At 42.1% G+C, this 15,490-nt stretch overlaps 3 protein-coding genes across 6 annotated transcripts in view; 2 read left to right on the plus strand and 1 right to left on the minus strand.

Annotated features, from left to right (window-relative positions):
* Positions 1–405: 405 nt before the first annotated feature.
* Positions 406–3,752, minus strand: supt4h1 (SPT4 homolog, DSIF elongation factor subunit). Its single transcript, XM_031735400.2, has 5 exons — positions 3,583–3,752; positions 2,487–2,593; positions 2,349–2,404; positions 1,047–1,100; positions 406–956 (listed from the first exon to the last, which is right to left on the minus strand). The coding sequence occupies exons 1-5, from the start codon at positions 3,649–3,651 to the stop codon at positions 889–891; spliced, it is 354 nt and encodes a 117-aa protein (XP_031591260.1). The 5' UTR covers positions 3,652–3,752; the 3' UTR covers positions 406–888.
* A 2,404-nt stretch (positions 3,753–6,156) lies between these two features.
* LOC116316767 (E3 ubiquitin-protein ligase RNF43) overlaps positions 6,157–15,490 on the plus strand; it is a 115,030-nt gene continuing 105,696 nt past the window's right edge. Inside the window, exons 1-7 of one of the 4 annotated variants that reach the window (XM_031735394.2) lie at positions 6,157–6,315; positions 6,487–6,645; positions 7,075–7,210; positions 7,325–7,565; positions 8,192–8,512; positions 8,592–8,683; positions 8,782–9,153. In XM_031735394.2, the coding sequence (XP_031591254.1) occupies positions 7,091–7,210; positions 7,325–7,565; positions 8,192–8,512; positions 8,592–8,683; positions 8,782–9,153 (1,146 nt within the window). In that variant the 5' untranslated portion in view covers positions 6,157–6,315; positions 6,487–6,645; positions 7,075–7,090. Of the gene's footprint in view, positions 6,316–6,366; positions 6,646–6,675; positions 6,901–7,074; positions 7,566–8,191; positions 8,513–8,591; positions 8,684–8,781; positions 9,154–15,490 lie in introns of those variants that run through there. The other 3 variants (XM_031735392.2, XM_031735393.2, XM_039618239.1) reach the window with 3 other exon arrangements.
* LOC120442244 (E3 ubiquitin-protein ligase RNF43-like) overlaps positions 11,704–15,490 on the plus strand; it is a 45,329-nt gene continuing 41,542 nt past the window's right edge. Inside the window, exon 1 of the mRNA XM_039618240.1 lies at positions 11,704–13,183. Coding sequence (XP_039474174.1) covers positions 12,962–13,183 — 222 coding nt within the window. The 5' untranslated portion in view covers positions 11,704–12,961. The remainder of the gene's footprint in view (positions 13,184–15,490) is intronic.

Genomic DNA, 15,490 nt, shown 5'->3' on the forward strand with positions numbered 1-15,490 from the left:
GGCCAGAGTCCTTCTGTCTCCCACCACCTGCACTGGGTCCAGGGTGCATCCCAGAACAGAGCTGGCCTTCCTGATGAGTTTATCCAACCTCTTCCTCTCAGCTGCCGATAAACTGCTGCTCCAACATACCACACTGTAAAAAATGACAGATGCCACCACAGAGTCATAGAAGGTCTTTAAAAGCGCTCCCTGTACTCCAAATGACCTCAGCCGCCTCAGCAGGTAGAGTCTGCTCTGACCCTTCCTGTAAAGAGCATCAGTGTTGTGGCTCCAGTCCAGTTTATTATTCAAAATAGGAAGAAAACCTTAAAAAAATAAATTGAAAAGTCAAAAATTGTCAAAAACCTCAAATCTAAGGTTCACCTAATTTAGGTGCCTTTAAAAACAAATAAATATCCAGGTTAGTCATGAATGTGGATGCGTTTATTTGTATTCTCTGGTCAACATATATCAGCAATCTGTTCCAAAAAGCAGGTTGACTTAGAGACCTCACCACCATCATCATTTTGGACCGCAGTTCAAGGTCATCAGTCAGAAACCACACACTGTGTGCCCCTCTGCACAGTAGACAGATTAGTCCCATTAAAAATTAACTGATCATGTTCACTCGCTAGGGGACACTGAAAGCTTAGTTAATTCACAGATTACAGCTGCATATAAATCCAATGTATTCATTTATTTTAAGACACTCACTCACTTTTTTATAAAACAGGTTTTTATTTCACGTCAACTATTCAAACAAATAAGACATATCTACCTTTTCTTATGTGTCAGCACACTCTTTGATTTTTTTCAAATTTAAAAACCGTCCAAAAACTTAACATTTCCACAAGACATCACAGACATGTTGAAGCAGTATGGTCCAGCTCTGGGGACAATCAGCAGGATTTACGTCTTTACTGCCGTGTCTCTGGATTTGTAGATCACCCCTCTGCTTTTCAGCTCTCTCACTACGCCTTCAGAGAAGAGAATAATGAGCAACCGAAACACATGAAGTGAGAAAACAATTCCAACCAATGTGTGTGCCCTGATGTGTTTGAATGTACCTGGAGGTAGTCTGCCAGTCACTGAAACTGCATATACACCTGGCTTGAAGTTGCCTGAAAGACAGAGCAGGAAAAAAAAAAAAAATTACACAAATGGATCATAATCTGAACTATGTGGCTATCATTAATACTAGCAGGTTTTACAAGGTTTTATTTAAACAAAAAAAACAAAAAAAACCTGCAGTCAGCTGAGACTGAAGAAGTCACTTGGATGAGTGACGAAACGTTCACCCACAAAACGCTACGTCCAGATGAACAGAATCAACTTTTGGAGATTTACTTACCTGGATGATTGAGCATGCATCAAGATCTTTTACACAAAGTCTCTTAAGGTCCCGCCACAGCATTTTAGTTAGATTGAGGCATGGACTTTGACTGGGCCATTGCAGCACCTTGATTCTTTTCATTTTCAGCCATTATGTTGTAGATTTGCTGCTGTGTTTGGGGCCATAGCCCTGTTACATGACCCAATTTCAGTCTACATTTAGCTTTGGGGACATCTCCTCACATTTGAATACTTTGGTATACCGAGGAGTTCATAGTCGACTCAATGACTACAAGGTGCTCACGTCCTGAGACTACAAAACAAGCCCAAACCATCATCCCTCCACCACCGTGCTTGACAGTTGGTTCTCTCCAACCAACTGGCTTAACATCTACACTTTGGCCTCTTTTGATAAGATTGTTCCAGATGTCTTGTGGATTGTTCAGATGCAACTTTGCAAACCAAAGCCATGCTGCCATGTTCTTCTTCAGAGAAAAGAGGCTTTCTCCTGACAACCCTTCCAAACAAGTCTTAGTTGTTCAGTTTTTCTGAGCAGTGTATGGTCTGACCTTGTGGTGACTTTGCTTTGATGTCCACCACTGGGAAAATTTATATCTATCTTGAATGTTTTTCACTTGTGAGTAATCGATCTCACTGTAGAATGATGGCATTCCAATAGTTTGGTTTATAATCCTTCCCAAATTGATGGGCACTAACAGTTGCTTTTATGAGATCACCGCTGATTGTTTTTCACCCTGGCACTATGTTAACACACACCTGCTAAATCATCTGCTTTTATAGAGGTGCTCAGACTGGCTGATGATCAAGTGCCATTTTCCCTCTCAATTATTATAAAACCAGTGTAAGATGTACTTCGTTTTTCCAGAAACAGTGTCTCCATTTTGTCTTAAATAAATAATGACAATGTAACATTTTTTTTATTACGTCCTGAAACATAAAACCTGAGAACTGAATGTACTTTCTTCTTCTTCTTTTTTTTTTTTAAACCATGACTGTATGCTTCAGCAGATCCTTACCTATTCTCTGCCATTTAGCCACCCAGCTATCTTCAGGACTCATCATGGCGATCACACTATAAACATTTAATCAGTGTCAGTAAACCATAGGGAAGAACAGACAAAGAAACACATAGTTACTGCTTAGTCAACACTTACCCATCAAACGAGGAACTTGTGCATTCATACACCATCTCTCGATTCCCCTTCATCTGGAGGTATGACTCACAGTTGTCACAGCCATCATATTCAAACTGGTCAATGGTCTAAATTGGAAGCGAGCAAGAGAAAAGTGAGGTATCAGATTGCATGAGTCCAATAAAAAGAGCCAGAAGAAAGGATCAAAAATGAGAAGTGAGATATTACTTGAGAAATATTAACTGCTTTACAAATGCTACACTTCAGTGTAGCAAAACTATTATTTCTAATGAGGGTCATACATTTATTGGAACCCACCATAGATAATGATGCCAACAAACCTTGGCACATCCACTGATAACGGCTGTGCATGGTTAAATAATAATAGTATTAATACTACTACTACTACTACTACTACTGATAATAATAATACTAATAATAATAATAATAATAATGATAAAGTGAGATGGGTTTGTAATAATAAAGTGAGATGGGATTGTGTGTTGGTGTTGCGCAGAAAAGTCATTTCTGGTATTTGCCCCCCCCCCAAAAAAAAAGAAGAAGAAGAAGCCCGCATTTAACTACTGTAAACATGCTATACTGTAAATGAAATCTCTCCAAAATAAAAACCTTTAATTTATCAAAAAGTAAAGTCAGATTGCCTGCACGCCCGACCTTACAAAATAAATCACTGAGGAAGCATTGAGGAACAATAAATGTTTCTAGTTTCATTTGTCGTCGATTTTTAACTTTAAAGTTAATCTCATAATATTTAGTTTCGCTTCAGTGGACAATAAGCACCTTAAGAAAAAAATCCCAATAACGTTATTCTGCGTTTTGTCACAATAATATCACCTTCTACCCATTCTGTACATTTTTCTAGTACGGCCCCAATTCGTTATCGTGAGACTAGAAGCCAAATCAACTAGCACAGGTGTCTTTTTGTAAACAAAAAGCCCCAGTGAATACTTCGGTATAATTCCTTGACTAAAAGCAACCAAGCGTCATTTCGAAGTTTTAATTCCCGTTAGGCCAAACAGGAGGAAAACACTGCGCAGAGCTCCACGTTAGCACAGGAGCTAGCCTCACAGTGTTTTTCTCTCAGATAAAGATTTACCTTCACTAACGAACAAAGCAGACAGGCTCTCAGGTGGCGCAGGTCTTTGGGGACTGTTTCTAGTGCCATTATCTTCGGACGAAATAATCGAACAAACACTAAACAATCACACCGACTAATATTATGATAATTTTCTAGTCGCCTAGATATTACGTCACTTTATAAGACCCTAGCAACACAGAGGCGTCCCTGTAGTCCGCCTGAATAAAAATCCATGCACATAATCAGAATCAGAATCAGAGAGACTTTATTTATCCCCAAGGGGCAATTAAGATACAACAGAGCAGCATGACGTTAAAAATAAGGACCGGACATAAACAGGCAATAAGAATGAGATAAAAAATACTTAAAATATACAGTATATACATAGTTTTAAAATTAAAGTGACTGAATAAGTGAATAAATAACTGTAAGTGACTAAAAGTGAATAAAGTGTCGACAGTATAAAAAAGAGTGTAGAGTAGTTTATGTTTATGGGTGTGGGAAATGGTCTTATCGGCTGGAGTTAAAAAGCAGAGGGGCTTTGGGGACAAAGGTGGCTCTCCTCTCAGTCCTGCAGGAAGTGCAGGGGAGGCGCCGCCCAGAGGGGAGCCATTGAAATGCGGGGTGAAGAATGCGAGAGGGGTCAGTAATAAATTTGGCTGCCTGTCTAATGGCCTTGTTGGCTGAAAACCTGTGCAAGAGTTCTGACAGGCAGGCCAATGATTTTTGAGCACACTGGTGCAGTGTGCTGCAGTCTGTTCCTGTTCTGAAGGCTGAGGGAGTGGAACCAGCAGGTAATGGAGAAGGTCATGATGCTTTCCAGGAAGGCATAGTAAAAAGTCATCATGATGGGTGTGCTGACTCCAGAGGAGTTGAGTTTCCTAAGGAGGTGTAGCCGTTGGTGGCACCTCCTGAGAATCTCCTCTGTGTTAGCAGAGAATTTCAGGAGGTTGTCAAAGATGGTTCCCAAGTATTTGTACTCCTCAACTACCTCCACTGGCTTCCCATGGATGGTGGTGGTGACTGAAGCAGCCAGATCCCTCTGCCTACTGGAGAAGGTCACCACCATCTCTTTGGTTTTGCTCACATTCAGTTCAAGTTTGGAGCTGTCACACCACTCTACAAACTCCTGAAGAGCGGGTCCGTGGTGTTGTGAGGGGCCTGACAGCAGTGACAGGAGAACTGTGTCATCAGCATATTTCACCAGGTGACAGTTGGGCTGTGTGGATCTGCAGTCATCAGTGTAGAGGATGAAGAGCAGGGGGGGAGAGCACACAGCCCTGGGGGGAGCCACTGGAGGTGGAACAGAGACCAGAAAGAGAGTTGCTGACCCTAACTTTCTGAGTCCTGTTGGTCAAAAAGTCCAATATCCACAGGATTAGCTGATCGTGAAATCGGGAAGAAAGTTTAATGGCCAGGATATGAGGCTGCAGAGTGTTGAACACTGATGAAAAATCAGCAAAGAGAAGTCTGGCGGAGGAGTCAGGGAGCTCCAGATGTTTGTGGATGGAGTCCAAGATGAAGATTTTTGCATCATCGACGCCTCTGCGTGCCGTGCACGCCTCTTACCTCTGCATGCACGGTAAGCAAACTGAAGTGGCTCCATCAGGGGTTCAGTTGCTCTTTCATTTATGTAGTTGCATTTATGATCTTCTCCATGGCCTTCGTCACCAGGGAGGTGAGGGCCTCAGGATGAAGATCATTGAGAGACTTTGGGTTGTTTCTTTTGGGGATGGGGATGGCTGTGGAGTGTTTCCACAGCTGTGGGACGGTGTGACTGTCAATTGAGTGTTGAAATAGAGTCCGGAACACACTTCCTAGTTGCCCTGCACAGTGCCTCAGAACTCGACTGCTGATATTGTCAGGGCCGGGTGAGCTCCTCTCCCTGGTCCTCCTGAGGGCTCTCACCACGTCCTCAGTCTTGAAGGTGAGTGCAGAGCTGCCAGGTTTGATAATAAACTAAAGCGATATTTACAACATAGTATTAGGGCCACCTTAAGAAACAAAAACATTATTGATCATTTTGACAATAAAGCCGAAATTTTGAGATTAAAGTCGAAAAACCTAATTCGAAGAAAGATTGAAATGTGGAGATTGGAGTTATTGTTTCACTGACTTCAGAATTTGCATACCTGAACAAAGGCATCACGTTCTCCTCAAGCGGTGCTATACACCAGTCTCATGTAATGTTTTTAACATGTTGTTAATATTACATAGATATTACACTACAACACATTGGATTTTGACAATGAAAGGATACAAATTGGATGTATTTTACTGGATTGGCAGTGAGATTTTTTGATTTCACAAAATGTAGATAGATGATGCTGTCTACATCTAAATACAAATAATAATAATAATAATCACAACAACAACAACAACAATAATAATAATGATAATAACAATAATAATAATAATAATGATAATAATAATAATAATAAACTACTCCCTTATCACTAGGTGGCGATGCAGCTCAGCGTGTTTTCATTTGGTACAGTTTCACACCACATATGCTTGATGACATCTATTAATTCCATTGACCTAAACACTATGTTACCAGTCAAATCTCTTTCAACAGTTAACATCGTTTTCTCACATTTTGTATCTTATTTGTTTATCATGGATAATTAACCTGCTTTTGTCACTGCACTGTTGCTGTGCCACATCCAACTTTGGAGAGGCTCATCATCTTGCGTCTTGTATGAAGCTGCAAGTAAATAAACTCAGAAATAAACTCAGATGATGTGAAATGTAAGCTATAAACAGCAGGCTGTGTGAGAACCTGCGACACATTCATTGGAGCTATTTGCAAAACAGTTTAAAAGTAACATATATTACCTAAAGGCATTTGTGTGCCTCTGGCAACAAAAGCATGTAAACCAGAGGCTGTAAACTGTTTTTGTCTCTCTGTGTGGTGTTTAGGGCCCAGTTTCGGCATTGAAATCTGAAAGGATCCTGGTCTTTGTAGTCCCCCAAAATTAAGCGTTGTTTAAAGAAACGGAGGGATGTCACATTGAACTCCAGCACCTCCACCAACGGCAGTGAACTTCCAACGGTTCCTAGTGCGACTTGGTGATACAGGTGCAGTTGTTACAGTGTTTATTTTAGATTTAACCTTACTTAAAATATATAAGACAATGGAGATGGATAAAACTTTAACAGCTCTAAACTAAAAAGTTCTTTACTTAGGAGAGGCTGTTTGACAAGATAACACAGCCACTGCTAATGTTAGCTAATGCTAGCAGGGTAACAGAAACAGTGAAAGATAACATTTTACTTTTTACAGCATTTTATTTATAATTTAAAAAAAAGTTTAATCCGTTATCATCAACAGTGGTAATTATGTGTTTAATATAATGAATGGTGGTTAAATAACTTTGTTAACTTGTTATAACTTGAGTGTATGTAAGACATAAACTAAAGTTAAACAGTAACGTTATAAACATGTCAAATCTTGGCTCGGTTAGCTGCTTTGACCAGGGCTGTTTAATATTGTTATACCTGTCTCAGCTGCACAGGCAGAGGCATGGAAGTCGGTTTAAATTCACTCCCGGACTCAATCAACCCCAGCAATTTTCCTGCTAAGCTGTGGCGTCTGGTGAACAACCCGGCCTACAACGCCATCTGCTGGGACCGCCAGGGCGAGGTAATTGTCATTGACCAGCAGCTGTTCGAGAAGCAGATCCTGTCTCCAAGTGCCATCACAGCAGGCAGCGCCGACTCCTTCAAAACCACCAACTTCTCCAGCTTTGTCCGTCAGCTCAACTTGTACGGGTTCAAGAAGGCCAACCCTCAAAAGGAGCTGGACGGCAAGGAGTATCAAAGCTTTTACAACCCCAACTTCAAGCGAGACCAGCCTGAACTCGTTGCGAGGCTGAGGAGGCTCACCGTGGACAATAAGGCCAAGCTGCAAGCCGGTCTGAACATAAAGTGCCGGTCCCCGAGCGGACATCAGCGCCTGTATCCGGATGGAGACGACAGAGGAACATCTATGAGAAGAGGCAAGTGCTATTAAGGGATAATAGTGGAAATATATGGTTTCCCCGAGGTGCTCAAGTTCACACTAACCGTTCCTCAGGCACAAGAGTAGTTTCTGCAAAAGTGCACAACAGTTCTGTGTAAAAAGGGTCATCAGCTCCTTAAAAAATACAACAGTGTCCCGTTTTATGTACATAAACTTTGTAACTGAAGAATATTCTTTAAAACAGAACAAAGCTTTCTGCTGCAACTTCGCCTACTTCCTCTTTAGAACAAGGGTCTAAAGAGGTTGAAGCACAGCTTTATTACTTGATCGACATGTTTGGGCCTTTGGCCTTCATGAGGGATGACCTTGACATAAGTAATAAAGCTGTACTATAAGTGTTGCTGGAGAGTTGACCTCATTTAAGAGTATTCTAAATATATTTTTCTGTTGACCAGAGGAATTACTATACTTTCATTTGACAATCTTACATGTCACAGAGAAAGTACTCAGATGTTTTCAAGAAATATTACCTGCTGATAGGGTTTTCTGTCATATTTCCGAACACCATATTCAACTTATTAAGGACTGCATGCCCTGCTGTGCCCAACACTTAAGCCCTCTCGTACTCTCTAACAGGTCGTTGTTGTGCTTTGTGTCTTCCAGTTTCTTCGGGAGGCTCTTTGCTGCTGAGCCCGACAAATCAAAAGGCCACTCCTCCTTACTATCCAAGTAAAACCCAAGCCTACACTGGGACCCCCATCCCACCACGATTCCTGATGAGGGCTGCGGCTCTTCCTTCTACTTTGTTTTCCTCAGGCAAAGAGCTACCAGTACCCTTAAACCGCTCTTACTCTGGAGTAAACTCAAGCTCCAATGCTGTGCACATTCAGCAGAATTTCTTGGCCCACGCAAACCATGGAAGTCCAAATTTCACCAGTTATAGTCCTTGTAATGCTCAGTACCGGCCTGGCTACTATTCCCCACGTAAGCATTACATATTATTTAGTAAAATATAGCCAGTGCACCACTTCACTTAACATGCTATCTTTTGTCCTTCCTGAAGTTGGTCATTGCTACCATCCCAATCTTGTGGCCCCTCATATGGCAGATGGTGGCCTTAAGACAGGCTTATTCTCGCCTCAGAGTTATTATCAGGTAGGACCACTGTCATGTGACGTAACAAGTCAGTGAGTGGTATAGGAAGATGAGTATTTGGGCCATCTTTAACATATGCTTTTATATCACCTTTTTAGGCAGGATATCCTGTCGGTATGTTGTGTTTCCAAGACAATAACCAATGCCTGCAGAAAAATGAGAAGCAGGAGGTGAAAAACTGTGAAATCAACTTGGAGGCAATTTTTAAGATCGCAGATGAGGTCATGCAGACTCCACCCAATACCTGCCTGGTTAAAGTTGAGCCCCAAGATGAGGTGGTCCCTGAGCTAGAGTCTTCATCCAACACCCGTGACAGCCCACTGTGTGACAGCAACGGTGTCATCAGGTCTATCCCTTTCTCTGCTGGACCCATCATAGTGTCTGCATCGAGCATTGCTCCTCTAGTTCCATACAAAGAGCAGTGTGTGGAGTCTGTACCAGAGGAAATGCCTGAGAATGCTATCATTGAGGTAAGGCTGCGCATTGAAGAGTTCCTGAAGCTAAAGTGCATCTGTTTTATGGTTTTTTGTAATGTTTGACATTGAGGTATTTTTTGATGCATCACCTTCCTGATCTAAGATGTTTTCTCCTTTACTGTGCTAGACAGTAAAGTAACCCAAACTTGTAGGAAAGTTTGCAAGGGAAGGCGGGAGGGTGGGTCAGAGCAGCACACTGGTTTTGGTTCTTGATAGGCTGCAATTGCAAGAAAGGTTAGAAATGATAGTTGATCTTTTTTCATTGAGGAACATGAGACACATTCCTCAGAGATTTTAGTTCAGACTGACGTGATAGCAGCACACAGTTGCTGACGTTTTGTCAGCTGCACACGATGGGATTAACCTAATAGAGCATCCTGAAGGTGCTCTATTAGGTTGAGATCTGGATATTGTGAAGACCAGTTGAGCAAAATAATAGTGAACTCACTGTTGTGCTTAAGAAACCAGTTTGAGGTTTATGGCATGGTGCTGGAAGCAGCCATCAGATGATGGGGACACACTGGTGATAAAGGAATGGACGCGGTTAGCATCAACACTCAGACTGGCTGTGGAGTTTAAACAGTACTCAGTTGGTACCAAAATCTATCCCCCACACCATTACATCACCACCATCAGCATGAACCATTGATAAAAGGCAGGATAGATCCATGCTTTCATGCTTTCATGTTGTACATGCAAGATTCTGGCCATCTGAGTGTGGCAGCAGCAATTGAGTGGCACTCAGTGTCATCCTTTACTGTTGTAGTACATCCGCATAAAGGTTCAAGGATGTATGCATTCAGAGATGTGGAAATCCCAGTAGATCATCAGTGTCTGATGTTGCAGATTCTGGGTTACTGCAATGTGATCAACTCAGTAGATAATTGTGTTAAGACGCAGTTGAACTGGTGTACCTAATAAAGTGGCAAAGAGGTTACTGTTGCTCTAGGTGATCAAACCTGACACTGGAGCTTTTTCCAAACACAGATCGTTAATAATGGATCTTTCCGCATAGTTAAAAAACATAACAAATATTTTACATACTGTTTTTAAGTCTGTTCTTTTTCAACGTTTAGAAGAACATGCAGAACGGGAAAATCTGATTATGTTTCAGGCTGTATTTATACAGAAAATTATTGTTTTTTTATATATATATATATATTTAGTGGGCTTATATATAGGTCAGCAGAAAGCCTGGATTATTTGCCTGCTCTGTGTCCCTACATTAAGGTTACCACAGATCATGAGAGGGATATTGTAGCCGTTACAGTTGGTGATACTTCCAGTGATTCCAGTCTGAAATTATAACAGCAGCTGCACAGGAAATACACCAACTCTTTAGGTAAGGCATTTTAGGGTCAAATTCCAGAGTAAAATTAGTGAAAGAAAAGGCAATTAAGGCTTTTATGCTTGCTAAAATCAACAGATCCGTGATGACAGTATCTCATATTTCTCATTATAGATCTCAGCTTGTTGGTTTGATTGGCATGTTACAGGGAGCCTTGAGTCACTCCAGGATGTGAGCTTAAGCTTTTACTATTACCATACTTGAGTCTCGAATTGGAAAGATGATTTATTGTGTGAATGCTTGTTGCTTTGTTCTCTTTTAAATCTTATTAAAAAGTCTTTTGCAGAAGTACATATATGTTGTACATTGTACGTAGTTGTATAGTAATGTTTTCTCCTCTTATTTTACACATCCATTGTAATTAACACTGATGCTTTTATCTCTGTAAAATTTTAAATTACATTTTTAATACATGTATGCTTTATGTAGATGTATAAAGCATGCATATTTACGTACATGATTTTGTGAAATAGTTTTACCAGATTGTAATGTTATTTTCAAAGAACTGAAATAGAAAAATAAGTCTTGTAAACCATAAATTGGTATTGGAGTGCTTAAAAAGGACACACATTATTTTATGAGGGAGAAACACTTTGTCTACTGATTGTTTGCTTTATTGTAGTGATGGTGTTTTCCCTACCTTTTTATTATCTCTATTGATGTACTTTTCAAAACATGTAACTAGAATTGTAAATAAACGTGAATGCAGTTTATGGTTGAATGTTTAGTGTGTACTGCATTATTAATAATAAAGGGGTGTTGCTTGTTGTAGACACCAGAGGGAGCCGCTTACTTGTTTTTAGTGAAACTGCTGCTTTGCGGCGGATCCGCCTTCCGTTTACTAATGCTGCATTCAGGTGTTCCTCGTTAACTCCACCTACGATAACGTTAAAAGAAAATGAACTATTTTTGTTTGTTTGTTTGTATGTTTACGTTCTTACACATGCAAGAAAATTAGTTTGAGTTTGATTCTTACCGTAAAATAAATTTTCAGTGACGTTAGAAAAATGTAATACTAACGCTGCAATTCTACTAATGGCTTATACAAATAACAACGTAAAACACTTGAAACACAATCTGTTTACAGGATTAGGGGTGAAGTGTTGATAAAACTCCCGTCTCCGTTAGCACGTGAAAGTAGCAGGAGAGGGAGCAGGTAGAGACTGTCAATGAGATCCCAGGGGAGCGACAGAGTCCGGGAGGTAGAGTTCTAGGACGGTGTTATAATAGTACACTGTGTCTCTATGCTTTAATCCCCTTCAAACAAACACTACAAGGAGGCTGGGCAACTTTTTTTTTTATTAACTTTTTGCAGATTTTCCCCCTCCGCTTTCAGTGATAGTTTTGAAAAACGAGTCAATTTCCTTCATTTTTCTCAGGAGGATCGGGTCTAATTTCTCACAGTGCAACGGAGGCACTGAACTCAGGGAAAGCCTGCGTGTGTGTTTATGTATGTATGTGTGTGCGTGCGCGCGTGTGTGTTGCCCCCCTGACGGGTAGGTTTAAAAGAAGTTGATGGCCGTGTCACTGAAGCCGCTTCGGACCCAGTTTTAATTACCAGGCTACAAGCAAAGTAAGGCAACGGTCCGTTTGCTTCGGTTAATAATTACACAGAGCTGTGTGGTGAACGGAGCAGCTTCTTCGAGGATTATTTTTTCGCAACTCCTCGGCTGTAAGAAACATTGCCCAACTTTTCGGCACCGCATTTGATCCGTCAGCATGCCTCATAACTCTCCGGCGGCAACCTGTAAGCCAGCCTTTGAAGTCGTAGACGTCGCTCTCGTGCGTTTTTGGTGGATTTATCCACAAAGTGTTGCGCTCACGGGACGGGTTTAACTTTTAAAGCTTTGCCTCCTTCTGTTTGCTCGCAAAATGTGACTGGAAGGTACAGTGGCCAATGTGCGCTGCATTGTAAAAACAGTCCCGAGGATTTACGGATATACAGTTGCCAGGAGAGGACCCCGTCCTTCTTGGAGAGGATACCGCAGTTAAGCTACCACGTAAACACGCTCCCAACGAGGACATAGACCCGCCTGTGATGAAGAGCACCCCGGTGGAAACAAATGCACTCTTTAAGATCTAGTACGGCACGGCTCGTCTTCTCAGTGCACTGGCGCATGCAGTGCTTCACAACCCACATTAATGACACTGGCTAACAGTTAATCAGAGCTTTTTCCTCGTGTGAGACATCACTTTCCACGTGAGACATATACATATTTGTAACGTGTTAGACTGGGAATATTAACTCTGGTGCTGAATGGAAGTTTTATGAGTTACCATGGAAGTCCTCCGGCTGTGAAAGCCCAGATCTGTTAAGCAAGTAGGCAGAAGGAATAAAGCGGGGCCTGTACGTGTACTTGTAGATACCGCTTTCCTGCGTCTTGTTTATCCGCGGTGCTTGCCTGCTTTGAAATCCACCATGTGCGGCCGGGACCCGCCGCTACAGCCGAGGCCATGACCGTCCCACAGCGGCGCCCGGCCGGGCTCTGGCCGTGGCTGCTCATGGCGGCCCTGCAGGTGGTGCTGGGCCAGCAGGGCCTGGAGTCCGAGCGGCCGGTTCTCCGAGCGATTATCAAGGTGACGCTGCTGAAGCACGAGCCCACGGGGAAACCCCTCACCTTGGAAGGGGTGTTCGTGGGAGGAAGTGCCGGCAAAGCAGAGGGAAAACTCATGCAGGTAGGGTGTCATCAAAGGGTACCTGCATTACATGACCACATCACTGTCCATTTACCTCAAAGCTCACCTGGTGCCCAGGTGGCCCAGCACCTTTGTGGCACCTGGTGCAACAATTTTCCATAGACTACTCAGCTCAGTGAATAGCAGCTTTATAGCTGTTGGATCAATAACTCAATGCTCATATTGTCAATGTCTGATCTTCAGCTTGTGTATTGATAGGACAGCTTTACAACACATGTAGTTACACTTCTGCTCTGTCAGATATGGATTACCAGCCTGAAAGCTTCTCCTATAGTACACTACTGGGAACACTTAACACAGCAAGTGTTATTCTTTGGACCCCCCCCCAAGAGAGTCACTTTAACCTCTTTTGCAATCACTGCTTGACTAATAACTTAGTCTGTGTTAAAAGCCTTGATTAGAAAGTTAGTTTACACTCCCCCCTCTTTCAGTGCACCAATCCCTCTGTAGAGTGACTTATGTTTCCCTACAGTTTACACAGCATCCACTGCCATCAGACTCCTGCAGCAGAGACTATGGGTTACAGCACAGTGTGCCTTTCTGAGAGCTGCTCACAGCAGCACACTTTCCACTCAACACTGGACTTGTGATGATAGAGCATATGAATTCCTTTAACAACAGTGATGACAAACGTGTTATTGAGGTTAGCTTATTTTCAGTCTATTTTAGCTCTCTCCTGAGAAACAGTGGTTTGGCTCAGTCCGCCAGCCTCTCTAACGTGTATCTTTTCTAAGGTAACAGTTTTGTTTTGCAGTGACTCCCATTATATTTAATATCAAGGTGTGGTCAGTGACTGCAAAATGACAGCATGTCGAGACCAATATAAAACCTATCATTTAAGGGGTTTTTTTCTTTAGGTTTGAAAACTTGCCTTTAACTGTGCAAATGCGAAGTATGTTCTCTATTCAGTGTTCATATTTAGGATTCAAGAGTGGATTAAGGTCCCTGCGCCATAAAGCTCGGCCGTGTCGATTTATTTGCCGTCTCCAGAGAAACGGGACGAAAGATATTAGGTTCTGTGGGATCTTGTCTCTCTTCACTCTCCAGGTGTGGGAGGTTTTGTGAATGGTGAGCCAGATGCTGCAGTTTGCCATAGTTGATAAGGATTTATAATGCTCTTTGATGGAGAAAAGCCCAGCATTAGTCACAGTGAAAAGCCACTTCTGTTTTCCCACTCCGGTTTTAAGCTGATCTGACTGGACCCTGTCTGTGTGGGATGTTGACAACATGTTGCGGATGCATATCACATAGCTGTTGAGATCAAAGCACTTCCAGCTTTCTGGGATTTCCAGCTTTTTGTTGTTGTTGTTTAAGACTTTGCAACGTTTGCAGGGAGACACAGGGTTTTGATGAAGCAGTGTACACCAGTATTCCCCTAAAGGTGTGGATGAAAGATGCACCAGTGCCACCCTCAAACCATTCTTTTTTATCTCTGCCACCGTCAGCATGGCGACAGCCTAATTTTGTGCTGATAAGATCCCTGCTTTTTTTTCCTGTTTCTTTCTGTTTTTCTTTTTTTTTCTGCTGCCCAAATAGGTTATACATCTACTCTGTTTTCCTTGGGTCAGACCACCAATTGTGTTGCTGTCCAAGGCTGGGAGGGCACGGTCCTGCGAGTCTCTCTCCTCCCTGGCTGTTCTCATACTGCACAGAGGTGGTGTTGTGCTGCAGGATGCTCTTTGTTGCAGCTCAGGCCTGTTGTAACAGGTCTCTGTTGCCTCTGCAGGCAGCTTCATGGTCCCACTTTATGTTCTTGTCTTCCAGTGGATGAGGGGGCTGATGGCTAAAAAGTTCCAGTTTCCATCTTACATAGCATTCTCGTTTCTGTGTTAAATATAAGCCAACCTTGTCGATGCATGTCTTTTATAAAGCCTAATTCCACTTTTCTGAAAATTTTTATGGACTGACATAAGATGAAAAATCTTTTGTCATTTTAGATGCTAGTTCATCTTTATCGATACGTTGCTTCCCTGAGCCTGGGAATTGCATTGCATCCTTGCTTTGATCATGTTTGCTACCATGTGTGGGACAAACTCTGAAATTCTGAAGTCATGAGATTTCACTGTGGTACTTGTCTCTGTTTGATCTGTTAAACTGTGATCTCCCTGGAAGTGTGCCCTTTCCTCTGAATGAACACGCTCACTGGAACACTGGCCGGGGTCTGGCCAGCACTATTTGGACAAATACAAGTGCTGAGGAATTTTGACTCCCTCTCCCTTCCAAAATGAAACTCGGTGATTAAAGGAGAAGCCCAAAAGCTTCTGAAACAATGATGAACTTGAGGAT

Source organism: Oreochromis aureus, linkage group 10 (genome assembly GCF_013358895.1).
Source record: "Oreochromis aureus strain Israel breed Guangdong linkage group 10, ZZ_aureus, whole genome shotgun sequence".
Classification (NCBI taxonomy): Eukaryota; Metazoa; Chordata; class Actinopteri; order Cichliformes; family Cichlidae; genus Oreochromis; species Oreochromis aureus.